Source organism: Piliocolobus tephrosceles, chromosome 5 (assembly GCF_002776525.5).
Source record: "Piliocolobus tephrosceles isolate RC106 chromosome 5, ASM277652v3, whole genome shotgun sequence".
Lineage (NCBI taxonomy): Eukaryota > Metazoa > Chordata > Mammalia > Primates > Cercopithecidae > Piliocolobus > Piliocolobus tephrosceles.
This window is the reverse complement of record NC_045438.1, coordinates 59,508,734-59,535,848: the sequence shown is the minus strand read 5'-3', so window position 1 is coordinate 59,535,848 and position 27,115 is coordinate 59,508,734. Positions and strand designations below refer to the sequence as shown.

General features: G+C 49.8%; 1 protein-coding gene across 2 annotated transcripts in view; it reads right to left on the bottom strand.

The window, feature by feature from the left end:
• SYNJ2 (synaptojanin 2) overlaps nucleotides 1-27,115 on the bottom strand; it is a 117,313-nt gene that overhangs the window by 11,869 nt on the left and 78,329 nt on the right. For both annotated transcript variants that reach the window (XM_023206067.2, XM_026454402.1), the window contains 16 exons: nucleotides 26,364-26,536; nucleotides 24,587-24,668; nucleotides 23,728-23,877; nucleotides 23,487-23,652; nucleotides 21,891-22,082; nucleotides 19,815-19,896; nucleotides 18,866-19,006; nucleotides 16,735-16,927; nucleotides 13,820-13,978; nucleotides 11,366-11,522; nucleotides 9,888-10,005; nucleotides 6,838-7,056; nucleotides 6,655-6,733; nucleotides 4,561-4,729; nucleotides 3,986-4,159; nucleotides 1,154-1,288 (listed from right to left, as the gene is read on the bottom strand). In XM_023206067.2, the coding sequence (XP_023061835.2) occupies nucleotides 1,154-1,288; nucleotides 3,986-4,159; nucleotides 4,561-4,729; nucleotides 6,655-6,733; nucleotides 6,838-7,056; nucleotides 9,888-10,005; nucleotides 11,366-11,522; nucleotides 13,820-13,978; nucleotides 16,735-16,927; nucleotides 18,866-19,006; nucleotides 19,815-19,896; nucleotides 21,891-22,082; nucleotides 23,487-23,652; nucleotides 23,728-23,877; nucleotides 24,587-24,668; nucleotides 26,364-26,536 (2,389 nt within the window). The remainder of the gene's footprint in view (nucleotides 1-1,153; nucleotides 1,289-3,985; nucleotides 4,160-4,560; nucleotides 4,730-6,654; nucleotides 6,734-6,837; nucleotides 7,057-9,887; nucleotides 10,006-11,365; nucleotides 11,523-13,819; nucleotides 13,979-16,734; nucleotides 16,928-18,865; nucleotides 19,007-19,814; nucleotides 19,897-21,890; nucleotides 22,083-23,486; nucleotides 23,653-23,727; nucleotides 23,878-24,586; nucleotides 24,669-26,363; nucleotides 26,537-27,115) is intronic.

Below are 27,115 nucleotides of genomic sequence, written 5' to 3'. Positions count from 1 at the left end.
TCAAGCCTGTAATCCCAGCACTTTGGGAGGCCGAGATGGGCGGATCATGAGATCAGGAGATCGAGACCATCCTGGCTAACACGGTGAAACCCCGTCTCTACTAAAAAAATACAAAAAACTAGCTGGGCGAGGTGGTAGGCGCCTGTAGTCCCAGCCACTCGGGAGGCTGAGGCAGGTGAATGGCGAGCTTGCAGTGAGTTGAGGTCCGGCCACTGCACTCCATCCTGGGCTACAGAGCGAGACTCCGTTTCAAAAAAAAAAAAAAGTATGTTGCTACAGATATATGTAACTGGAAAAAGAAGTCTTTTGTAACAACTATTCTCTGTAGGTCATCAAGTGAATTTTAAAATTTTGTTCTTCTTTGTAATTATCTCTAAAATTTCTGCAATAATACATGACTTATACATTTTATTTTTGGGTTATTTTTATTTTATATCTGGGCTTGTGGCTTGCCACTGGTTACTGCTGTGACGTCAGCCACAATAAGCCCAATTCTGAAGTAATGGCTTAGGAAGATCTAAGTCTGATCATGACATTTTTGGGGAGGGAGAAGTAAGCAGTGGTGGTGAAATGGAAGTGGATCAAAAGCACATCACAGCTTTGCTTTCAGGTTATCAGGGAGGGCTGAATGGGCAAAGCATTGTTTGAGGAACCAGAAGAAAATGCTTCTAGACCCAGGCTAAGGGGGAACTTGTTCTGAGCCTGGGAAACAGGAAGCCTGGGAGCGCAGAGGGGTGACCGGGTCACCTCCAGGCGGGGAGCTGGGTTTACCAGATTCCTCATAAGTAGAGGGAGGACTGCGCAGCAGCTGAGGAGAGATGTCTGACTGCGAAGCTCACGTCCCTCCCACAGCTGCTGCCCCCCATTCTGCATCCTCTAAAGCTGCTGAGGGAGAGCAGCATGAAGCAGAAGCACAGCTCCAGGGTGAAGAGTAGCTTTGCGAAGGAGCCATTTAATTTGCCATGAGAAACACAACCAGCCCTGATGTCAAACATGTACTGAATTTATAACAAAAAGGAGCCCGAGGAGGAGGAAGTCCTGTGGGGACCCGAAGGCGGGGGAGAAGTGGATTCTGAGCGGTGTTTTCAGTAGCAGGGAACGAGCAGTTATTCACGGCAGGCATCCAGGGAGCTGAAAGCAAGCAGAGTCTTACTTGGAGGGGGGGGTCTCTGCGGGGGGTGAGGTGGCCGAGGCCGGTTGGGGACCGACAGAGACCTGCTCGGAGAACGGTGGCGGAACTCCCCGACGGCTTCCAGCTCCTGCTTGAGCTCCACCAGGTCCGCGTCATCTGAAGGACATGGTGGGGTGTGAGTACAACGGTCTGTTCCACATGTGAGCGTGTCAGACACACGTCTGAGCACAGGAGGCTGACTGTGCAGGGGGACCTGCTGCAGGACAGCTGAAGGCTCTGTCCAGAAATGGGCACCCTTGTCTGCTGGCAAGGGGCGGGTCAGGGAGGGCACCCATTGCCTGCTTGGAACATGCAGTGAACCATGGACAATGTGTGTTTCTCAGACTTAAGACATTGAGCTATTTGAAAGCGTGTTTTCTTGTGAAATAACAAGACCTGCGCAGAGTGGAGGAGACAGTTGCAAACCACAGCCCCTGAAGAGTCACCTAACCATGGGAAGACATTTTCAATTCCCCACTCTAGAATACCGGCTGAGGAAGCTGAGGGTGTTCTCCCTGCTCTGGCAGCAGAGCAGCCTGGCATGCAATGGCCAGTGCCTAGGACCAGGAATCTTGCTCACTCATCAAATCCCAAACCCTGTGGGCCCATGGCCGGCCACTCCCAAGGTTCTGCTATCTTGATCTGCCCTGCACGCACCTTCCAAGAGGCTGAGGGGTCTTGAGAAGACACAGCTCCTGCTTCATTACAGATCAAATCAGCAGCCCTAGGGCTCCCCCAAAGCATGGGCCTTTCCATTTTACTTTGACTCGGACACCCCACTCCTTGTATCCAGCAGCTCCACTCCATGTGTCCTGGAGACTGGAACTGGGGAAAGGCAGGATTTCTCCTACAAATGGGAATTACTGAACACTCCACAGCATCAAGGGAAGACCCTCTCAATGCTCGCCAGGTAGCAAAGCCGCCCACATGTCCCGGGTTGCTCTATTAGTTTCTTCATGTAAAGGACTATCTGTGCTCACACCTGCACTGGCTCCAGAGGCTGCCTGTGTGACGGTCACTCCCGAGAAAAAGGTCCTTCTTATGGGAAGAACACATCCCTCCAGCCACTTCAGTTCCAGGGCAGAAGCCCGTGGCAGGAGCAACGTAAAGAACCACCGCGATGCTCTGGTGAAGGCTGCTGCTTCCGTTTTGGGCAGAAGTCCCCAAACCTGGCTGTGCGTCCAAACCACCTGGAAAGCCTGGTGAAATGCCAGGCTTCCAGGGTCCCACCCCACTCCTGCCAAATCCAGATCTCTCTGGCAGGGCTCAAAAATCCATAAGTTTAAAAGCTCCTGATGGTTCGGTATAGGCAAGTTATTGATCAGTGTGGGGACCAGCATACGGTCAAAGGGGCTTGGAGGTCTTCACACCTCTTCTGGCAAAGTACCCTCCCTAAGCTGTACCTTAATCCACTTTCAGCCCTGTTCTCTGCTCTCAGCCCCAGCTCAAGGGGCCCAATGCATGGCTAAGCTCCTGCACCTGCTGGTTAGAGCTGTCCTCCAACTCGGGGCTCAGTGACTGACAGCTAGAGGCATGCCTGGCTATGAATGGAATAGCATCAACATAGCTGACACTGAAATATGAACTACCCGACCTGCCAGCCATGTAACATTAGTGGGCTTTAAAAGTTACTGAGAACAGTTATTGGCCAGGTGCAGTGGCTCAGGCCTGTAATCCCAGCACTTTGGGAGGCCCAGGTAGGAGGGTCACTGGAGCCCAGGAGTTTGAGACCAGCTTGGGCAACATAATGACACCCCATCTCTACAAAAAATGCAAAAAAATTATCTGGACATGGTGGTGCATCCCTGTAGTCCCAGCCACTTGGGAGGCTGAGGTGAGAGGATCGCTTGAGCCTGGGAGGTGGAGGTTGCAGTGAGCTGAGATCGTATCACTGTGCTCCAGCCTGGGAGACAGAGTGAGACACTGTCTCAAAAAAAAAAAAAAAAAAAAAAGGAAAAGAAAAAAATTATATTGTTTAATCTAGGGGTGTCTGGTTCAATTAATGTGACCTTTCAGGCCCTCTCAAGTCTAAAATGATACAATGATGTGACCATATAACATGACTGTATAACAATATGATATTATATGAATGTGACCATACGCCAGCAACTGAGGACATAGATATGGAATATGTCTCTACTGGGATTGAATCAGAAGGTTTTTGTTGTTGTTGTTGTTTTGAGAAGGAGTCTCACTTTGTCACCCAAGCTGGAGTGCAATGGGACAATCTCGGCTCATTGCAACCTCTGCCTCCCTGGTTCAAGCGATTCTCCTGCCTCAGCCTCCTGAGTAGCTGGGATTACAGGCATGCGCGCCACCATGCCCTGCTAATTTTTAAAAAATATTTTTAGTAGAGACGGGGTTTCATCATGTTGGCCAGGTTGGTCTTGAACTCCTGATCTCAAGCGATCCGCCCATCTTGGCCTCCCAAAGTGCTGGGATTACAGGCGTGAGCCACTGCACCTGGCCGAATCAGAAGAATTTCGTTGAGGGCAGGAAATAATCACAAATATAAAACCAGTTCAGAACCGTGGCCATTTGAATATCCAGAGGAAACAGGAATTATCTTGAATCTGGTGTGTTATGGGGGTAAAAGTTATCGTAAAAAAAATAAACTAGAGGAAATCAGGGTGTTGGAGCTGGCTACCTCTGCAGGGCTCAGTCCCTACCCCTTGCTTGGCCTGCCTGGTTTAGGTATCTCCTGGGACCTGCGTATTTGATATCACATAGTGCCAGAGCGCCAAGAGAAAAAGAGAAGTCTGTCCTGAGCTGACTCCATGGCAGAGGCTCCTGAGAAAAGAAGGGTCAGGCTACCTTTGTACGTTGGATGCTGCTTCTTTTTGGTGAGAGCAGGTGACTTGCTGGGAGGAACCAGTGCTGTGGGGCCAGGGACATCAGAGAGGTCGTCTCCCCCAAGTTCACTGTCGGAGACTCCAGGCTGACTGAGTTCATCCACCAAGTAGTCTTCATCATCTTCAAGAATATCCCCTGGGAGAAGGAAATGAATCACAGTTTGGGTGAAAACAATGAGGGTGAAAGGCTCGGTCTTTCATCAGTGGGACTGGTTCAGCTCCTGTCAGGACACCTGCACCCTGCCACGCAGCCCAGGGCCAGGGCGCCAGCAGGGATGGTACCCCAGCTCCTTCGGTATGCCCACAGCCCTGACATCCTCAAAGCCAGTTTGTAGCCTAAGTTCAGACGCCTCCGGTCCCAGGTAGCACGGCATGCATCGTCCACACATACAAACATGCTCATCGCGTGGGACAGATGGCTTGCCCTGCAGGTGTCCTCTGTCACTTCTGCAAGGGAGGCTTTAGAAGGTGTCCTTAAAAGCTCAGGCCTGTTGCTTGAAGAATGGCTTGCCTGTCCTTCCCTGCAGGGTCACTAACCTTCTGACTCATAGTCCAAACTTGTGAAGTCAAAGTTTTCCTCCAGCAAACAGGAGTTGGCAGTGGGAGACACGGGGGCCATGCTGTCTCGTTTCCGAATGATCTCCTCTCGCAAACCTTTCAGCCAGTCCTTCGTCTTCGGTCTAATCTTCACTGCTCTGCCTTTCACCTGGGAGGGCAGAGCGGCCACCCAGGAATAAATAAAAATCATGACCACTCCTGCTGATCACACAATGCTTCTCACTAAAACCCACACACCTGCAATGAGGCCAATCTTCACGTTTGGCCGTGAAAAACCAAGGATCCAGACCTCAGGCAGGCTCAGCATAGCTCTCATACATCTGGTTGAAAAAAAATTGAACTGGGCTGGGTGCAGTGGCTCACACCTGTAATCCCAGCATTCTGAGAGGCCGAAGCAGGTGGATCCCTTGAGGTCAGGAGTTTGAGACCAGTCTGACCAACACGGTGAAACCCTGTCTGTACTAAAAATACAAAAATTAGCTGGGCGTGGTGGTGTGTGCCCGTAGTCCCAGCCACTTGGGAGGCTGAGGCAGGAGAATCGCTTGAACTTGGGAGACGGAGGCTGTAGTGACCTGAGATTGCACCTCTGCACTCCAGCCTGGGTGACAGAGCAAGACTCCATCTCAAAGAAAAAAAAGAGTTGAACTGTCATCTCCAGCTTCCCATTTGGTACAAATTTAAAGCCAAGACACTATAAAAATGGAAACTATCTATGAGCTGCATATTCCAAAACACATACTCTAAAGACAAAGATTGGAACACTCTCCCACATGGCGGTGCGAGCATAGACAGATCAAGTAACTAGGCGAGAACTACACTCTAAAATGGCTAAGCTTCTGCAGCTGCTGGTAGAGCTGCCTTCTAACGCAAGACACGGTGACTGACGTTATTCTTCTCTATTCTGTTTGTTTGGTTTTTTGAGACCGAGTCTCACTCTGTCACCCAGGCTGGCGTGCAGTGGCGCAATCTCGGTTCACTACAACCTCTGCCTCCTGGGTTCAAGCGATTCTCCTGCCTCAGCCTCCTGAGTAGCTGGGACTAGAGGCACATGCCACCATGCCTGGCTATTTTTTTTTTTTTTTTTTGAGACAGAGTCTCACACTGTTGCCTGGGCTTGGTGCAATGGCGTGATCTCAGCTCACTGCAACCTCTGCCTCCCGGGTTCAAGTGATTCTCCTGCCTCAGCCTCCCGAGTAGCTGGGATTACAGGCACCTGCCTCTACGCCTGGCTAATTTTTGTATTTTTAGTAGAGACGGGGTTTCACTATGTTGGCCAGGCTGGTCTCAAACTCCTGACCTCATGATCTGCCCGCCTCGGCCTCCCAAAGTGCTGAGATTACAGGCGTAAGCCACTGTGCTGGGCTAAATTTTGTATTTTTACTAGAGACAGGATTTTGCCATGTTGGCCAGGCTGGTCTCGATCTCCTGACCTTGGGTGATCTGCCCACCTCGGCCTCACCAAGTGCTGGGATTATAAGCATAAGCCACCGTTCCCCTCTTCCTCCCTATTTTGCAAGTAGCCAGAGCCAGACATGAGACACCTCAGAACCAGAGTGAAGAATCTAAACTCCCTCTCGCACATATGGTGTCTATACATAAAGACAGATTGGTGGCCAGGCATGAAAGCTCATGCCTGTAATCTCAACACGTTGGGAGGTTGAGGTGGGAGAATGACTGGAGCCCTGGAGGCTGAGGTTACAGTGAACCATGACTGTCCCACTGCACTCCAGCCAGGGCTACAGAGTGAGATCCTGTCTCTACAAAAAAATTTAAAAAATTAGCTGGGCATGGTGGCACGTGCCTGTGGTCCCACCTACTTGAGAGGCTGAGATGGGAGAATCACTTAAGCCTGGCAGTTCAAGGCTGCAGTGAGTTGTGATTGCATCACTGCACTCCAGCCTGAATGACAGAGCAAGACCTTGTCCCCCACCCCCACCAAAAAAACAAAAAACAAAAAACAAAAAAACGGCACAGGTTGGGCACAGGTCAGGGCAAGAGGAGGGAGAAGACATGCCCACGTAAAAACAGGGATTGATCAGACCCCACTCCACAGTGTGGCCAAGTACAGCGTACCTTCATACCATCCACATCCAGCACACTGAGAGCCGAGTGACTGTCTGCAAAAGTCACCAGCATCTGCCCTTGGTTGATCCTGGAATAAATGATATGCCAAGTCAGTGCCAAGAACGACCTAGCAGCTCTCACGGATCCTCACCGACATCCCCTGGAACCCACATCAACCAGGGGAGCAGTTACCTGACAAGAACAATTGTCCCATAATTCCCCAAGGTCTGCATGAGCTCAGTACGCAGGTCCTCAGGAAACTCGTTTTTCTCTTCTAAGGTCGGTGACTGAAGATTTATTACAACAGTGGCATCCAGGGGGCCCTGGAAAGAGGATACTTCCTGGAAAACCCTCTCCCGGGCACCCACATCGACTTCCTGAACTTCCACCTCCACGATCGCCAGCACGGGTCTGCGTTAGACAGCAACAGAAGAGGGATGACAGTTAGCCTGGGACAGATGTCCACACCCCCGGCCTCCAGTTCCCAGCTGCTGTCCCCCAGGGCTCTCCATAAACAATCAACGCCAACAACCTGCAAATGTGGCCACGGGCAGGTGGATCTGCAGGCTAGCTGCCCTGCCCTCGTGTTTTAGTCTTCATCTTTCCTTAATCTTAATATCACCTTGGCATTTTTATCTAAAGACGATTTGAGGGGAAAAATAAAGTGCGGTTCTCTAACGACATATCCCAGTACTTGGAAAATAACCAGCCATCAGCAAAGATTTTTGACATGGTGACCCTTAGTACCACCAAGGAGGTGGGGAAGCAGACATCTGCACTCTGCCAGGGGTGCAAGCATTTCAGAGGGCTACTTGGCACTTCACATAGAGTTCCAAAATTGTTCATCTCTTTTCATCTAGTAATCTCATTTCTTGGACCCTATTCTAAGGAAATGACCAGGGATTCAGACAAAGATTTAATGCATGAGATTGATCATTTACAGCATTGTTGATGGGAGGGGAACAAAAGGGAAATGCTTTATTTTTAAATTTTGTGTGAGAGTCTCCCTCTGTTGCCCAGGCTGGAGTACAGTGGCGCGACCTCGGCTCACTGCAACCTCCGCCTCCCAGGCTCAAGCGATTCTCCTGCCTCAGCCTCCCAAGTAGCTGGGATTACGGGTGCATACCACCACGCCTGTCTTATTTTTGTATTTTTGGTAGAGATGGGGTTTTGCCATGTTGGCTAGGCTGGTCTCGAACTCCTGACCACAGGTGATCCGCCTGCCTCAGCCTCCCAAAGTGCTAGGATTACAGGCATGAGCCACTGCGCCTGGCAAAAATGCTCCGTTTCTTAATGGAGAAACAGTTATGATACATTCATGTAGTACTCTATGCAATCATTAGGAATAATGTAAAAATCCATGATGTAAACAGGAAAACAGTCCAGCAGGAAATAATACAATCCTTATAGTAATTCTGACATAGGGATGGGTATTACTCTACTTACAAATTTTCAGAAAATCCTATATTACAAAAATTACGTAGCCTGATTGAAAATAGCTCAACTCTGGCCTGACTCCTGCCACTACTTTTTTTTCTTTCACAGCACGTGTTTGTTTATTGTCTGTTTGTTCTGTCCAGAAAATTCCATGATAACATGGTCTCATCTGTTTTGTTCACTGCTTTTCTCCAGGCCAGCAACAGGGCCTGGCATGTAAGCGCCCTCAAGAAATATTGGTTAAATTAAGGTTTCAAAATACATTGAGCTAGCAAACCTTGATGTCACACATCTGAAGATTCCTCAAGATTCACTTCTAGGTATGTATTTGCAACAACAGGTATCTAAAGAATTTAGAATTATCTAAAGAGTCAGCATGGTGGCTGTAATCCCAGCACTTTGGGAGGCCGAGACGGACACATCACTGGAGGTCAGGAGTTGGAGACCATCCTGGCTAACATGGCAAAACCATTTCTACTAAAAATACAAAAATCAGCCGGGCATGGTGACGCACGCCTGTAATCCCAGCTACTTGGGAGGCTGAGACATGAAAATCGCTTGAACCCTGGGGGTGGAGATTGCAATGAGCCAAGATTGTGCCACTGCACTCCAGCCTGGAGGACTCTGTCTCAAAAAAAAAAAAAAAAAAAAAAAGGTTTTTTGGTTGACCAACTGTTCCCCACCTTTTTTTTCTTAATTTCTTTCTTCCCTGTAAAAGTTGAAACTGATATGAGAGTTTAGGCAGCAGCCTTGGGAAAATCAAACTCTTCCCTCTTCACACCCTCAAATGCCATTCTCTCCTCTGTCTTTACAGACGTTCTGCAGGGTGAGTCTTCCTCTGCAGCAATCCCAGTGCACAGGCACTGGTGCCCATGGTGCTCCCTCTGCTGCTTCTATTCTATCCTCAATGCATGATGCACAGAGCATGTAAAAGCCCTGCATCCTAAGGCCATGTGTGGTGGCTCACGCCTGTAATCCCAGCACTTTGAGAGGCCAAGGCGGGTGGATCATCTGAGGTCAGGGGTTCGGGATCAGCCTGGCCAACGTGGTGAAACCCCGTCTCTACTAAAAATACAAAAATGAGGCAGGCATGGTAGTGTGCACCTGTAATCTCAGCTACTTGGGAGGCTGAGGCAGGAGAATTGCTTAAACCTGGGAAGTGGAGGTTGCAGTGAGCTGAGATTACACCAGCCATCAGCAAAGATTTTTGACATGGTGATCCTTAGTACCGCCAAGGAGGTACTCCAGCCTGGGCAGTAGAGCAAGACTCTGTCTCCAAAAAAAAAAAAAAAAAAAAACAGTAGTGCATCCCAGATTTGAAAACCCTATGGTGTTTGTAATCATAAAATCCTGGAGAAAATATTCATCAAGAGGTGAATGGGTAAGTTGTAAGTTCCATGGACATATTTAGTGGGATACTACACAGCAGTTACAAATGAATGAACCAGATCTATAACATTAACATGACTGTATCTCAAAAATAGTAACAAAAAAGCAAGTTGCACAACGACATCATTTAAGAAAATATAAAAGCCACAAAATACGTAGGTTGCATCTTTGAAATTTTCATAAATGATGTCATTTATGATATGGAGCAATGACAAAATGCTAACATTTATTAATTCTTGGTGGTGGGTCCACAGATATTTGTTCTATCATTCTTTGTTCTTTGGTGCATTGTATGAACACAAACGCACCCACACACGCACACACATCCCTGTGGGGACAGCATGCATTTCCCTGTGGAGAGGGAGACGCTGCCTTCCCCAACACAGGAGAAAGCACCATGGAAGTGAGGACCTCACCTGTGATCAGACGCCTGTAGCTCCGCACGGCCGTAATACTGGAGGGCACCAGGAGACCAGGTGTGTCTGACTTTGGTGTCAACATCTAAATCACTGTCCAGAAGGTTGAGTTCTCCAGCTACTCACAGGAGTTCCATTCGAGAGATCCATATAGAATCGAGTCAATATCCAAGAATGCCATCGTGCAACTTCCACAATAGAGTCCTACACCACAAACCACCCCATGTCCCAGACTCATCCTCCTTACTCCTCGACCTTGAAGCCAGGCTTCGGATGCTTTGGGGCCTTTGGTTAAAAACATTCCACACATATAATTATTGAAAACAGTCATGACCATGCCTGCAGTCCTCGCCAGCGTGCCCACTGTGGGCTCAAGACACAGTGTTGCTGCCGGGTTTCCAGGCATCCCAGGAGGTTGGCAGCAATTGGTACAGTAAGTAAGAGCTGCAGGAGCTGAGAACACGCAGACTCATTCCGGGCCCTGCCTCTCAGAGTCTGGGGCCACGCAGGTATTCACAAACTCATCTGAAGGAAAATCTGTATTTTCTTTTTATAGATGCAATTTCCCGGCTATTCTCTCCCGAAATGTGTAATTAGGTTTTTTTTTTTTTTTAATGTACTAGTTACAGATATTCTAACTTTAAATAAACTTCACTTCCTACCTGGGCATCAACAGTTGTTGAAAACATACTTGATACCTAATGATTTTTAAAAACTTAACTTATTTTTACTGTGTCTTACTCATGTCCAATTTGGAATTAGGGCTTTAACCAGGTAAGAGTGCAGCTGAACAAAACAAGCTGGGATAAAGAACATGAGGGGGAGCATGGGGGGCAGGCAGGGAGGCAACCTCATGCTCCCCTACTCTTTCCCCACCCAGAAAAAAGAGGTGGGGTGCAGGGGGAGCTGTGATGCAGGGGCGGGGCAGGGAGAGCCAGGAGCAGATCTATTCACTGTCTCTAGAAAGAGGCCAAAGGAGGTCAGGTGCAGTGGTTCATGCCTGTAATCCCAGCACTTTGGGAGGCCGAGACGGGCAGATCACCTGAGGTCGGGAGTTCAAGACCAGTCTGACCAACATGGAAAAACCCTGTCTCTACTAAAAACACAAAATTAGCTGTACTGCATGCCTGTAATCCCAGCTACTCAGGAGGCTGAGGCAGGAGAATGGCCTGAACCCAGGAGGTGGAGATTGTGGTGAGCCAAATTGCACCATTGCACTCCAACCTGGGCGACAAGAGTGAAACTCCGTCTCAAAAAAAAAAAAAAAAAAAAAAAAAAAAGAGGCCAGAAGGGGAGGCTCCCTGAAAGCACAACTTCCAAAGCTTAGGGGTTAAGGTCTGGGATCACTTTTGTGCCATCTGGGGTTATGAAGAAACTGATTTCTGTAGCAGTGCATGGGGCTGGGTAAATGTGACTTTCCCTCCACCACATTTCTTATTCACCCTCTGCCGGCTCTAGAATGGGCTTGGCCCCCTCACCTGTTTTATCAAAGGGATGTTTCTTCCTCCACCACAGCACCCTGTCTGTCCAGGCAGGGGTGCGGCATTTGTCGCTTGTATCATAGGCGGCTGAGCCGACATCATACTTGTAGGTGGGTCCAAAGTTAATGGCTCCTTCGTGAAAGTCCTTAAAAATCTATTGGGAGAAAAAGAAGTCATCAGGTCACCTTAGTTTTAGATCCTGAATGTTATATACAAAAATGAAAACTGAAAAGGCAAATCCCTATTCCTTTTTTTTTTATACTTTAAGTTCTAGGGTACATGTGCACAACGTGCAGGTTTGTTACATATGTATACATGTGCCATGTTAGTGTGCTGCACCCATCAACTCGTCAGCACCTCAAGTCCCTGTTCTTAAAAAGTAACACAAGCTCCATTACATTTGAAAATCTGTCTGAAACTGGACATATGTGTGTCTTTTAATTAGCAAAAAAGTGATCCTTAGCTCATCCCACTGAGGGATGCACCACCCTCGTATCTTCCTACCCACTCCAGTGTCTGATCTATCCACTGTCTGCTTGTTGCCCCCCAGGAGACAGTGCAGGGTCCGAGGCAGGAGTCAGGGGTGCTCATGTTTACGGTCCCATGCCTGGTGCGATGTCCGGCCCACAACCACCGAGACCTTCATCCATGTTTGTTGACTAAATGAGCTAAGTACACAGAGCACAGAGTGAAAGTCACCTCTCCTCTCTCTCCTCGGGGTCTTGCTCTTTTGCTCAGGCTGGAGTGCAGTGGCACAATCACGGCTCCCTACAGCCTCAACCTCTGGGGCTCATGTGATCCTCCTGCCTCAGCCTTCCAAGTAGCTGGGACCACAGGCGCTCACCGTCATGCTTGGTTAATTTTAGCTTTGGTAGAGACAAGGTCTCCCTCTGTTTCCCAGGCTGGTTGCAAACTCCTGGGCTTAGGAAATCCTCCCGCCTCGGCCTCTCAAAGTACGGGGATTACAGTCCTGAGCCCCTATGCATGTCCTTCTTTTCTTTGTTTAGCTTTGGATTGGCCTTGCTTCCATGGGCAGACCAAGGGACAGACACACCCTCATTCTCTCGGGGATCACTGAAAGGATGTGAGAATGTTGGTGGTAGGAAGACAGGAAAACCTGCTTTAGGAGGTTGGTGTGGTCTCTTGTCCATGTGGCAACCCTTTAGCACTCCACACACTGGCAGGGGCTGAAATGGGAAGACACAGTAAACCTCCAAGAACATCCAATCTTGCTTCAGGAGAGACCTTATCTGCCCTGTCCTCACACTTTTTTTTTTTTTTTTGAGACGGAGTTTTGCTCTTATCGCCCAAGCTGGAGTGCAATGGCACAATCTCAGCTCCCTGCAACTTCCACCTCCTGGGTTCCAGTGATTCTCCTGCCTCAGTCTCCTGAGTAGCTGGGATTACAGGCACCTGCCACCATGCCCAGCTAATTTTTGGATTTTTAGTAGAGATGGGGTTTCACCATGTTGGCCAGGCTGGTCTCGAACTCCTGACATCAAGTGATCCGCACGCCTCGGCCTCCCACAGTGCTGGGATTACAGGCATGAGCCACTGCGCCTGGCCCATACTGTTTTTTTGAAACAGGGTCTCACTTTGGTTGCCCAGGCTGGAACGCAGTTGTGTTATTTTGGCTCACTACAGCCTCAACCTCCTGGGCTTAGGTGATTCTTTCACCCCAGCCTCCAAAGTAGCTGGGACTACAGGTGTGCACTACCACCAGGCTAATTTTCTTGTATTTTTAGTAGAGATGGGGTCTTGCTATGTTGCCCTGGCTGGTCTCAAACTCCTAGACTTAAGCGATCCTCCCACCTCGGCCTCCCAAAGTGCTGAGATTACAGGCGTGAGCCACTGCACCTGGCCCTCACACATTTAACCAGCTTCTTTCTCCACAGGTAATTTCATCTCAGCCCATCCTGCTAGGAAGCAAACAGACACTAAAATAACAGTATTAGGAGGAGGAGAAGTCGGCCAGGCACGGTGGCTCACGCCTGTAATCCCAGCACTTTGGGAGGCCAAGGTGCACGAATCACCTGAGGCCAGGAGTTAAGATGATGAAACCCCCTCTCTACTAAAAATATAAAAATTAGCCAGGTGTGGTGGTGCACCCCTGTAACCCCAGCTACTCGGGAGGCCAAGGCATGAGAATTACTTGAACCTGGAAGGCAGAGGTTGCAGTGAGCCAAGATAGTGCCACTGCTCTCCAGCCTGGGTGACAGAACAAGACTCTGCCTCAAAATAAAAATAAAAAAAAAAAAAGAAAGAGGGACAGGACGTGTGTATGAACAGCCACTCCTGTACTATAACCTCACAAGTCCATCTGTTTCCTACAATGTTGGAAACAGTGAAATCCACTCACAGAACTGAGTTTGCTGCACCAGCCTCTACATCTCATAGATGTCATTCCATCTTGGAGCAGCTGCTAAAAAATACGTTTAAAGCACAACTTACTTTTCCACTTGATTTCTGTAGTTGTAATTGATCAAATTCCAGAAGTTTCTTCCAGTCTTGGCGTTTAACAAAATAGAAGACTTCTTCATAAGTAAGATCAATGCGGTAGTTGAAATCGCCGCACCAAAATACATAATCATGAGAAAAAACATTTCTCCCCTAAGTTGAAAAGAAAATAATAATCATTCAGCCCATCTTGCAAGGAAGGTGGGAGAGGGGAGAAAAACAAGCTCACTGGGACAAGCAGGAGTATTTTTCTTAAAATGTTACTTAAAAAACAGAAAGTTTTCTACGAGAGCATCTCATTTTTCACTCATCCCATACAACTATGGAGGCATTTTTACACGGCTTAATTTTAAATAGTAGTGTTTCTGAGTGGTTTGAAGGAAGCTCCTACCCTAAACGGAGGAGAGCAACATGGCCAGCATTTCCTCCACGGATCCCGTCCGCAAGACCAGATGCACCCTTGCTTTGGAGTGTCTGCTCCTAGGAAGCAGCACCCAGCATTCAGCGTTAGGAGAATGAGGTTTCTAAAGAGCAGTATACATGCTCAGGATGTGCACCCTCATATAACGTCCTGAGCTTTTTCAGGTGACCCTTCTCCATCTCTCGCTCCTCCTTCCCATCCTGCCCAGTCCTAGGAACCCACAGCCCCAGCTCAGCCCCGGAGAGCTCCTGGGGTCCTTGCCTTTCCTGTCTCTTCCCCAGGAATCACAATGACAGCAGCTGCTGCGGATCAACTATCCGCAAGGGCTGGGCTCTGTTCCAGGTGCACAAAGCAGATACCACCAGCTCTCTCTTCGATTAAAAAAACAAACAACAAAAGTTCAGAAACAAAGGCACTTGCTGAAGGTTACACAGCGAGTGCATGATACAGATGGGATTTCAGCTCCCATCTGCCTAGCTCCCAAATCAGTTTCTCTTCTCCTATAATATGAGGCATTTCCACTCCCCCCATGACAATAATTTGGACAGAACATTAAACAGGTCCCAACCAAATAAAATGAGTGATTAGACAACACTGCCAAACAGAACTTTCTGCAGCACCAGAATGTTCTCTGTGCTGTCTGATGCGGGAGCCACTGGCCACGTGGATACTGATCATTTTCAATGTGGCCAGTGAAAGCAAGGAATTTTAAATGTTATTTAATTTTAATTAATTTAAATTTAAATAGCTACTTATGGCCAGTGACTACGGTATCAGACAATATCAGTGTAGAATGTTGGCTGGGCACAGTGGCTCACGCCTGTAACCCCAGCACTTTGGGAGGCTGAGGCAGGCGGATCACTTGATGTCAGGAGTTCGAGACCAGCCTAGCCAACATCTCTACTAAAAATACAAAAACTAGTTGGGCCTGGTGGTGCATGCCTGTAATCCCAGTTACTCAGGAGGCTGAGGCAGGAGAATCGCTTGAACCCGGGAGGTGGAGCTTGCAGTGAGCCAAGATCACACCACTGCACTCCAGCCCGGGCGACAGAGCGAGACTCTGTCTCAAAAACAAAAACAAAAAAGAAGTGTAGACTGTTAACAGGTCCCTCAATATTTTTATTGTAGAAAATAACTACATTATAAATCCTTTACTTATTATGTATCCCAAGCTTACTATGTCAAAGTAGCACTTTTTTTTTTTTTTTTTTTTTTTAGATGGAGTCTTGCTCTGTGTGGTGCGATCTCAGCTCACTGCAACCTCTGCCTTCTGGGTTCAAGCAATTCTCCTGTCTCAGCCTCCCGAGTAGCTGGGATTACAGGGGCATGCCACCACACCCGGCTAATTTTTTTTTTTTTGTATTTTCAGTAGAGATAGGGTTTCACCATGTTGGCTAGGCTGGTCTCGAACTTCTGACCTCAGGTGATCCGCCCACCTCAGCCTCCCGAAGTGCTGGGATTACAGGTGTGAGCCACCGTGCCTGGCCCCAAAATAGCACTTTTTGAGTGACAAGGGTTAGACTTCTTTTTTCTTTTTTCCTAAACTACATTACACACAATTGAAAACTTCTCAACTCATTTGTTTCTTTTTTAACATAAGAAATAACTCCAACAAGAATTGTGGCACTTGTTAATGAAAACTAAAGAAATTTTGCCTTGAGTGCTCGTGCAGCCCAGTAAAATGGGACATCAGTTTTAAGGATCTCTTCTCACAGGGAAGAGCTCCGTGACCCAGCCTGCCACCTCTCAGACAGTGGAATATTTTGCGGCAAGAACAGCTGAAGTCTATCCTCACTTCATGGAATAGGTGGGCCTCATGTGTGTCACACGCTGAAGCTGTGCCGGGTAGCATCTTTGCACAGGAAGGAGAACATTAATGTCTAGATTTGAAAAGAAAATCCTCCAGTTTCAGAAAGAAACCCTCTGGACTGCCACGAGAGGGCAGTGTGTGGTTCACTATTGTAGCTTCGAGGACAGGGAGGATCCGGGCTCCTTGCTCAAGAACTGTGTTCCCGGTCAAAAAGGGTCCACTGGTCAAAAGGGTGTTCTTATCTGAGCCACCACAGAAAGTACATGTGAAGACTGTGAATCTCAGGAAGGTGGAGTCTCAGGCTGTGTGGATTCAAATACTCTTCACCACTTGGACAGGACAGACCATGGACACGGTTTTCTTCCCTAAACCATCACTTGAATTAGAAAATCAGAAAATGCACACACACAAAATCCAGCGACCATGTAGACACTCAGGAAATGTACAGCAACAGGAGGGGAGGGATGCTGCAGAGCTGGCTCCCTCCAGGCACACGGCTAACCCTACCCCAGGTCAATTCCATAGGGTGACACAGCCTTCTCCCCCTCCCCCAGCGCTGAGCCCTCCAAGCAGGGGCCCTCCCTGTGGTTGTGTTCCCAGTGCCTGGCTCCTATCAACAATCACATTTGGGACTGAACTGAGCAGGGAGGTGCTGGCCGCCCCCACGGCACCGCTCACCATTGGGAAGCAGAGTTTCTGGGTGATCTCCTTGTAGTCTTCATTCCGCTCCTTCACCTGGGACTGTCCGGCTGTCAGGTGGCTACATATGAAGCAGAAGCTGGTGCTATGGAACTGGAAGCGGATGCCGACGGCGCCCTTGTTCCCCGCCTTGCCCCCCATGCCCGTCTTCACTGTGTCGATGGCCACGTCCCTGGAACAGAAGGATGTGTGCATGCTGTCAGGTCCTGAAGGAGAAACATGACCCTGCTTTGTCACAGAGAAGGGCCCAGCAGCAGCTCAGGACCTGCCGCTCTGAGTGCTCCCAAATCATCAGCTCAGAGTCTGTCCAATTCAACGAAGCGGCCACTTTGGCCATCATCAACTCCCGGTCAGGAAGCCGCCTCCCTCCTGCTGCCCACTGCTGCCTGGACACCTCCTCCACGCCCCATCTAGGAAGCGCTCATTGCTCACCTGAGCACCCCATGAAGCTGAAGACAGGGCAATCCCTGCATCTGCCTAGCTTCTCACTGCCACCAGGAGCAGCACGAATATCACCACTCGCCAGCCCACCCCACTCCCGTGCAGCTGTCACGCCATGCATGGGAGATGTCATCCAGGCAATTAACTTTTTAATTATTATTATTATTACTTTGAGACAGAGTCTCGCTCTGTCACCCTGACTGGAGTGCAGTGGTGTGATCTCGGCTCACTGCAACGGTGGCCTCCCAGGTTCAAGTGATTCTCCCGCCTCAGCCTTCCAAGTAGCTGGGATTACAGGCACCCACCATCACGCCCGGCTAATTTTTGTATTTTTAGTAGAGTCGGGGTTTCACCACGTTGGCCAGGCTGGTCTTGAACTCCTGACCTCAAGTGATCTGCCTGCCTTGGCCTCCCAAAGTGCTGGGATGACAGGCATGAACCACCACGCCCAGCAATCAATGCATTTTAAGAGCTAGGAAACCAGCAGCTATTTATGCTGGGCTGGGTAGGTGGTCTCAAACGGACTTTTATGCAACGCCAGAGCCTGCTCGCATTAAAATGCCAACTCATAATGCATACCAGTCCATAGAAAGATGGGCTACAAGCACATTTGTTAACATTTCCACAGCCGTGCCACAGACTGAGGCCTGCTGGTGCATCTGCTCCCTGGTAGACAAGGTTGGAGGGATGATGATGGAAGGGGTGGAGGCGGAAGCAGCTCAGGGCTAAAGGTGCCTGAAGCCGAGGACATTGAGCCTGGGAAACCTTGTGCTCCTCAGTTCTGAGACCTTTCTCTCACCCTCACCCTGCCCTTGCCTTTAACCCTTACTAACTTTCACCTGCTAACCTGGGATACTGCCAAGCTGGCACAATAACAAAAGCAGAGGGACAGGGACCTAAACATCTTCTGAAAGTCAGAGAAGAGGATTACGGGCAGCACTGCCTTAGTCTCCAGGTGCAGCAGGGGTGCACCCGTGGTGCTCTAGACAGGCACAGGCCCTTCCCGGGACCCAGGGGCTCAGTGGGGAGGTCAGTTCAATGTTTGCTGCCAGCCCGCCGAAAGGTTGGTGGAAATTCGAAAGCCATGAGTAGGCCCAGGTGGAAAGATGAGGCCATCCGCAAGCTGGGGAAAAGATGAGTTCCTCCAGCATCCAAACACTCACACCCACACCCACACCCCAAGAGGAATGCAGCCCCTAAGCTCGCCCCCTTTCCGACGCTCACAAAGCATGCACCTTGGAGAAATGACAAGGAGGCCCCAGTTGTAAAGGCCCTTTCTACTTAGAATCCTTTTAAAAAGAGACAAAAGAGTTGGCATTTCCCAGTGAGTTACTCAGCTCTTGGTCAGAGGTTTCCCGTCTGTAAGATTCCAACAAGGAACCCCTTTCCTTGCACAGAATTGAGCTTGGGCGATGACAATCATGTAACACTCTTTCTAAGAGTTCAGCTTCCTGAGTTGGACGTTTCCCATGGTGGCTTTTTAATTGCCAGACAATATTCTATTCAGCCCAGTTTTTCCTAGGGGGTTTTTGCTACATTTATCTAAAACAATGGCAAGTCCCGATTCCTGTTACAGAAGGGGATGGGGGAGGAGGAGGAAGTCAAAGAACAAAACACAAAGACTAACAACCCCTTGTTCCCCAGATGTGTGTAAACGGAATGTTCTTACCTGATGAACGGGACATGGTATGGACGTACAAAGATATAAAGACAGACGCCCACCAGCTGTGCCGAAGTCAAGAGAATGTATCTATGAGAGCGTGAGATGGCTTTCTGAAGCTGCTCACCCCACATCTTCTTGTTGGTAGTACTGGAAGAGAAAAGGAAACGATGCTGTTCACAGATGGCTGGAAGCACATCTATCTCCCACCTACCAAATGCTCCAGCCCAAGCCTATTCTCTTTGCAGAACTGATTTCACACTGCCTGCACCCCAATATGAGTGTCATGCTTTCCTTCTTCTAGTGGAGGATCTGGGTATTTTTGGCCATGTCTCACACACCACAGCAGCCCTTCCTTGACCTCTGAAACCCAACCCAGGACCTTCTCATAGCAGCCCCACAGAGTCAGTCTTATTTATTTGTTCAGAAAGTTTCTTAAAATAAAGCCAGGCCAGTTTAGCAGGGGGTGGGGGAATGTCCAGTTGACTTCGTATCAAATACAAATCCAGTGGTTTTGATTTTTTCCTTTGCCCTGGTATGCAGGAGGAAAGTACCTCTTCCCGGCACTCGCGCTTTCTCACCTCTCCCTAGGAAACATGAGTCAACCACTCCCCAGTCCCAGCCCTGCCCTTCCCTTGCATCCCAGGTCCACACATGCCAGCTCCCTCTGGCAGCATAAATCAGCCTCAAAAAGTGGCCAAGGCCAGAGCACTGCAGAGAAAACACAGCAATCATCAGTCCTTCCTTTTACTTCCTAAGTAGCAGGGAAAGAACGGGGCGGTGCATGTGTGAGCATGAAGAAGGAGCCAGGTGACAGAAGGAGCCAGCCACACAGCCAGAGCCACAGCTTAGCTGACTCAGAAGCAGGCTGGCTCCAGGAGAGCCTCAGAGGCTCTGCTCCCAGCCAGGCACCTGACTGAGGAAGTCCCCGCCCGGCCCCACACACCTGGCCCCTTACCTGGCATTGACAATATTCCCTGCGCTCAATTCCACCATCTCTTCAAACCCCACAGCAAATATGTCAGCTGGGCTGCTGTCATCTGGGGAGCAAGGCAAGAGATGACAGAAGTCAGGACCACCAAGTCCTGCATTACGAGTTCATGGGGTTCCCCAGTCCCCTCTCCCAAGCCACAATGTCCACTGCCTGAGTCCAACTCCAGGTGGCTATCGTTGCTGCTGGGAACTGCCCCAGTGGAATCTGCTTCAGAAATGCCTGGCTTAAACGTAGCACAGTGAACCCAGAGGGGCCCACCATCCATTCTGTTCCCTTTGAACAGGGGAGAGGTCAGAGTTTAATATAACCCAGTAGCCATTGACGGAATCTCTCCAGTCACGACCTCTGACACAAAGTCTCCTGAGCCCCCAAGCCCAGCCATAGCTCCTGCAGAAAGTGAGATGCCTGCCTCCCCAGGGTCCAGCCAGCAGGACGTGGCCTCTGTCAGTGAGAGGTCAGGCAGGCTGTCCACTTCCTTCTCTGTTGGCCACAATGGGCAACGTGGAACCTCTAGTTTCCCTGACTTAAAGTTTTTTCTTTAAAAAAAAAAAAAGAAAGAAAGAAAGAACAATCTCTGTCCCTCTGTCTGGTCTGCTTGGCAACAGTAACCACAGCACTTTCCTTTCCTTCTCTGGAACCTGGTGCATCTCTAGTGAGACTGCTGGGGAGCCTGCTAGTGTCTTCCCCAAAAAGATCCCCTGCAAAACACCAGCCAGCTTGCTAACAACACGCACACCTTCCTGCAGGGAAAAGAAGAGGAGTCACTTCAGTGGGGAGAGGAGGGATGGCTCTTGAGCCACAACTGTGCTAAGCACCCTCTGCATTGATGGGCCTGCTCCAGAGGGTATCCTGAATGGCTTCTGGAGGCACAAGCAGCAACTCAGGCTACCACCGACACAGACAGCCCCAGTGGCTCTGAATGGTGGACTCTGCCACCTGCCCTCTGAGGCAGAAAGGAGGGCACAGATGGCATGTGCAGAGGAAGGGACGGGGCTCTGGGCACCACCTAGGCAGCTGTGGGGCATGAATGTCCACAAGGGCCACCACATGTCAGCTAGACCACAGGTCACTCACCAACAGGCAAAAACCTGAAACACAAGTGTCTTCCTGAGTCCAAGGAGGCAAAACAAAAACAAAAACAACAACAACAAAAAAAAGTAAGGCCCCTGAGTCAACGCTGACTGTATAAGAATCACTTATTCTTCAGATCTTAAGTTCTGGGGCCATTCAATAGTGTATGTTACAAGATAAAAGGTGAGGTGTCAACATTTGGAATTATTTTATTCCTAAATAGCACATGGATTATTTTGTGACTACTTAAAGCAGATGAATAGAGTTGGTTTGGGGAGAGGCAGGGATGAGCCGTTCTTGGTCAATACCAACACTAAAGGCAGGGCCAGGCGCAGTGGCGCACACCTGTAATCCCAGCACTTTGGGAGGCTGTGGCAGAGCGATCATCTGAGGTCAGGAGTTCGACACCAGCTTGGCTAACATGGCAAAACCCCGTCTCCACTAAAAATACAAAAATTAGCTAGGCATGGTGGTGGGTGCCTGTAATCCCAGCTACTCAGGAGGCTGAGGCAGGATAATTGCTTGAATCTGGGAGGCGGAGATTGCAGTGAGCCAAGATTGTCACTGCACTCCAGCCTGGGTGATGAGAGTGAAACTCGTCTAAAAACAAAACACTGAAGACAGGCCTGGCTCCCGTCCTCACAGTTACATGGCTCTAGAAGCCACACCTTCAGCCTGGTGACAAAAAGATTCTCCTGATGAAAGCCTAAGACTTCACCATCACTGTATGCAAAGAGAAAAGAGAGATTCACCATCTGCTAACTCTTCTAAACATTCGGGAAAGGAAAAAAGTCAAAGTCACTTGTGAGGCAGCATTCTTGACAGTTAGACCACAGTGCTATTTAAACACTGTGAGGAGGGAAAACACAAAGACGAAATTCCACAAGACGATGGCCACTAAAAGGTCAAGCCTGACATGTCAGGTGAGGTGGAATTGTATTTTGTCTCCCCCGAAGCCACTGCCCTCACCCTGGGATTCGGCAGCGCCCGAGAGCTGGGGCGAGTCGAGCAGCCAGTCGGTCAGCTCCGCCGTCCCGAGCAGGTTGCTCCGAAACTGCTTTCCTCCATTCACGTTCCAGGTCCCCATGGCAATCCGGATCCGCTTGAAATTTGTGAATTCAGACTGACGCTCAGTCATAGCTTTCAGGATCCTGGGAGTCACTGTCAGGAGGCATAAAAAGGCACATTTCTTTGCAGTTCCAAAGCTCAGGCATCCTCCAAAAAGAAGAGGCTGCCTGGCAGAGACAGATGGTTCATGAGCCTCTAGAGATAAACCATGGTCACCACGGTGCTTCCCTTATGGCATTTCTGCAATAAAGGCGTGAAAACATAAGACTGGAAACTCACCATCTATACCGCTGTCCCCAACTGAAGCCAGAAGCCATGGGACATCAGATCACAGGGATCTCAGACATGACAGGGAAAAGCCATGTCCTCACTGTCCACTCCATGGAAGAACAAGGCATAGGAATTTAAGCCAGGGCATGCTGTAACTGACCATATTTCAATGTGGATGTGCCCATATCCACTATACCTTTAAGTGTCTTACCAACCCAGACAGCCACCTTTGCATCCTCTGCCTTCCAGCCTGCATGTCTGATATGTTTTGTTTTGCCCCAGACTTAAGGCTTTAAAAAGCCACTACACAGAACCATCACCATCTTCTCAATAGCCAAAATATATTCCATCATTTAAACTTGTGACGTAACCCAAATCTAACTCATGTCTGCCTTGCTATTAAATAAGACTCACTGTACAACATGGAGCTTTGTTCACCTTTTATAGAGCTGGCATTGTTTCCAGAGTAGAAACTAAATATCACCTGGCCTGTCGGAAGCCAAATAAGCGCTCCCCCAGTGAAGAAAGAGTGAGAGTGGAAAAGGGCCATGAACCCATTTTAAGCATGGGCTAGTTCATTTTTCAAACACACCTGATGTTTCTAAAGCGAAACTTGTACATTCTTGTAAGGAAAAATGCTGGGTTTCTCCTCCTTTTTCCATGAGACCTAATATGTTTACAGGCTCAAGTAAGAAGATGTCATTAAAATGCTCTCAAAGGAACCTCCTATATTGATGGAACCACGCTGTGTTGCCGCTGAGACCCGAAGGTGCCCTCATTCCTGGGAGATTACAGCATCCTCCTCCTCTGTTTCCACAGGGTCCAAAACAGAAACTGGAGGCCAACTTCATGGGAAGCTCCCAAGGCCAACATCACCTGCTAAAGGCCCAAGAACCCAAGCAGCTGAGGAAGTTGCTGGAGTGGTGAGCGTTCAAAGGCACCGATGCGTTTAGGAGAGTGCATGGCCTCTCGCTGAGCCCGCCTGGTGTCTCCCGCTTCTCAGGATGGAAACACAGTCCAAGCCGAGACAGAGGAAGCGTGAGCTCCCAGGCCCAGCTGGAAAGCACAGGCTCCCGGGAGAGGCAGTGACAGCTGCAAGGTGCATGGTCCACTGCTCAGACCCCAGGCACGTCTGCCACCCACTCTCTAGACGGCACAGAGGTGGTGGGAACGTGCGGCCGCGGAGCCCCCGCCTTCCCGCCTCCCCCTGTCCGTGGCGGGCCCTACCCAGGAGCGCTGTGCTGTCCAGCAGCATGCCCCCTTTGTCTGCCACCTCCTCGCCGTAGACGTCCCCAACCAGCAGCAGCTTGATGGCCTCCTGCTTCACCCCGTCGAAGAAGTTGGACTGGATGGTTCGAGACATGGACCGGGCTCCATCCTTCAGCTTCCCCACCTGCCAAGAGCCCAGACCGCAGGCCGTGAGGGGGGTCCCTGGGGCCCCCACCCTGCCCCCTTGGCACGGCCCTACCTTGGCCTTCCCTTCCAGGGACCTGCTGCCTGTGAACACCTTGCTCAGGCTGTGGCCATTCAGAGACCACATGGCTTTGAAGGACTCCACAAAGCGGTCAACAATGGGTTTTGAACTCAGCCCCAGGGTCTCGAGCTGCAGATGCAGGACCTGGGGAGGAATAAGGAATGGCTGTCACTGGCTTCTCCCACAGAGGCCCCACAGCCACCGTCCCAGGAGGTTCCTTATTCAGCAGCCTGTGGATTATGCCATGTCCTGGAAGACCCTGTGCCCCTCCAGAGGATGAGGAGTTCCTACAGCAGACAGTGACTTCCCACACCTCACCCCAACTTTATCTATAGGGTCCATCCAAGCCCTCCTCTCACCACCCGACACCTGACCTCCTGGCGACACAGCCAGAGGCTGAAGAGCAAACAGTGGTGGACAGCAGGGGGCGCTGACCCCGCCCCAACCCCCCAGCCAGGAGAGGTCAGCCAGACAGCTGTGGCCACGCAGACCCGGGTCTCCCTCCCCAGCTTCAAATCCAGCCTCATCCAGCCAGCCTCACACTGCCTTTGGCCAATGGTGCATTCACAATAATCATTACACAAGTGCTCTTCCCTAGGAGCCTTTGGGCCACCATGTCTGGGATGCATTTCACAAGAGGCTGTGAGAAAGCGTGCCTATGACAGAGAAAGCAGCCACCTGGGGAACCCCTCTCTGGATGTCCCAGTGTCTCCCTGTCCACCTTCCCCACAGTTAGAAAGTTGTCTCGGTGATGCCACCCTCATCTTGCCGCTAAAGGTATTCAGCTCAGCCTGTCCAGCTTAAGTCATAGGACCTGGCACGGATGGCTGAAAAGGCTGCAGCAGGGACGCACCTCGAGCGCGATGAAGCTCTGCACAGTGTTGGTTCGGTCCAGGCAGTCAAGACAGTTCATCCGCAAAGTGCCTTTCTGAAAACTTAGGACAAGAAGAAATGTAAACAGTTATAAGTTGTGTTCAAAGAAGCAGTGGCCATAGCACACAGTGGCCCACGTCTAACTGTCGACTCCCAAGGAAACATGTTCTTTTTTTTTTGAGACAGAGTCTCACTCTGTCATCCAAGCTGGAGTGCAATGGCATGATCTTGGCTCACTGCAACCTCCGCCTCCCCGGTTCAAGCAATTCTCCTGCCTCAGCCTTCCGAGTAGCTGGGACTATAGGTGCGTGCCATCACATCCAGCTAATTTTTGTATTTTTAGTAGAGACAGTGTTTCACAACATTGGCCAGGCTGGTCTTGAACTCCTGACCTTGTGATCTGCATGCCTCGGCCTTCCAAAGTGCTGGGATTACAGGCGTGAGGAAACATGTTCTAAGAACCCCCACCTCCTCACCAGTAGCCCCCCAGAAACCCCAATGTCCATCCCAGTGGATCCCCAGCATTGCTGGAAAGGCAGACAGACCCCAGGACACACACTCAGCAGCCTGCACAACTAACTGGGTCATTTTAAGTTTAGCTGGTCCTTGTTATTTATAGCAATTATGTTCTATAAAGTTGTAGGAACACTGAATCGGACATGAACACAGAACCATCGGTCCTAGGGGAAATAGAGGGCTAGGTTCCTGCAAATCTCTGGTCACATTTTCATCAACTGATCAATATACAAACTTGTTTTATGTATGTTTCCATATAAAGACACCTTATTGAATATATATATTTGTTTAATTAACACTGAACCATGGCCGACAGCATTGTAACTCATATTGGGACAAAGCTTATCTTAATGTGCATTTTCTCCATAAAGCACACCACCACCTTCTTGTGCTCAGAAGTGCTAGACAGTTCTTCAGCACAACGCTTGGGGCCATACTAAACCATGAGATCCCCGAACAAAGAGGGGTCCCTAACAAAGACCCCACAAATGTGAAAAACGGTACTAAATCTCAAAAAGGACACTTGTTTACATACGAGGGCTGAAATAAGAAGACAGAGTATCACCTTGTTTGATCTCAGCTGGAAGCATGTACATGTGACTCAAATTGTCACTGCTCTGCATACGTCTGTGAATGTCCAGGAAAAATGCTTTGAGTACTGACTTTGGGGTTACAAATAAGTTTTAAGGAAGAGGTAAATTAGCCAATATGGAATCTGCAAATAATGAGGACTACCTGCATGTGACCTGAGGGAACTGGACTTCGTTTTCCTCCTCTGCTCTGAACAAGGCAGTCCATACCCTGGTCTCCTCGAGCAATCTAAGTTTATGCCAGCCATCCCACTGGGACTGTGGCCCTCACTCTCACAGGCCTGCGTCCCAGCGTGGAGCTCCATGTTTAAATGCAATCCCCTTTATAAGTTCATTTCTTTTGCCAGAAAACCATGCCTCAACATCTCCTTGAGAAATTCAAAAGCCTGTCTCCTATTGTGGGAAGGGAGAGGAGAAGCTGGAACCCAAGATTCCCAATGTCGCCAAGCTTATGACCCAGGAAACCGCAAGGGTAGTTGAGTGGGGAGGGAAGGAAGCCGCCCCTCACAGGACACATGTCCTCTATGTCCTCCATGGTGCAGCCCCTCTGCCACCTCACCCAGCAGAAGGCGCGGCATGCAGCGAGCCTCCCTGTGGACTGACGCTGTCCCCCCCGGCAGAAGACGTGGCACAGTGTGCAGCGAGCCTCACCGTGGACTGACGTTCTCCCCCTTCGTGAACACATCAAAGTCCTCCCAGTGCAGCTTTAACTGTGGCCTCAAGAGGGTCTCCAATTTCTCTAGCTTCCCGCCTTTGGCAAACTGATGGAAGTCAAAATTGATCATAGGCGTGTCGCCTGCGTGGCAAGAAGCCCAGAGCAGCTTCTGAAAAGAGGAGGGGAGGGCGGTGAGGGGAGCAGAGGGAAGGACAAGGAGGACGAGTTCCTTGCATAGCTTGACCCATGCAACTAACCAGGGTGACCTGCCGCAGGACATGCTTTAGCTGGAAGCTCACAATGGACCAGGCAGTTAACCCTGAAAGGGAAGCACAGGACAAAGGCCCTGGGGGGACAAAACCCACACAGAGCATCTTGCCTGTGAAAGGGCAGAAGGTTCCCCTTGGACAAAAGCAGCCAGAGCAGGTGTGGTCCCCTGGGGAGATCATACTCCTGCAGGGCTCCCCGGAGGGCACAGGTGTGGAAAGACTGCTGTGTTCTTCAGGTGGCCCAGTTGGCCCAGGTGCCCCAGGCCCTCAGAGATAGCAGGGCTGCAGCAGGCTGCAGAGCTCATAATCCAGCTCCCCGTAGCCCTGGTAACTGGCCCTGGCCTGCTGCATACCAGCCTCTGGTGGCTGTGCTCTGAAGAGACCAAGTCTCCAGCTGAAGTGGCCTAGGCGGGTCCCACATCCCGATGCTATTTCAGAATGGTCAGGATGCCAGAGTGGAGGTGGGGACAGATAGGAAG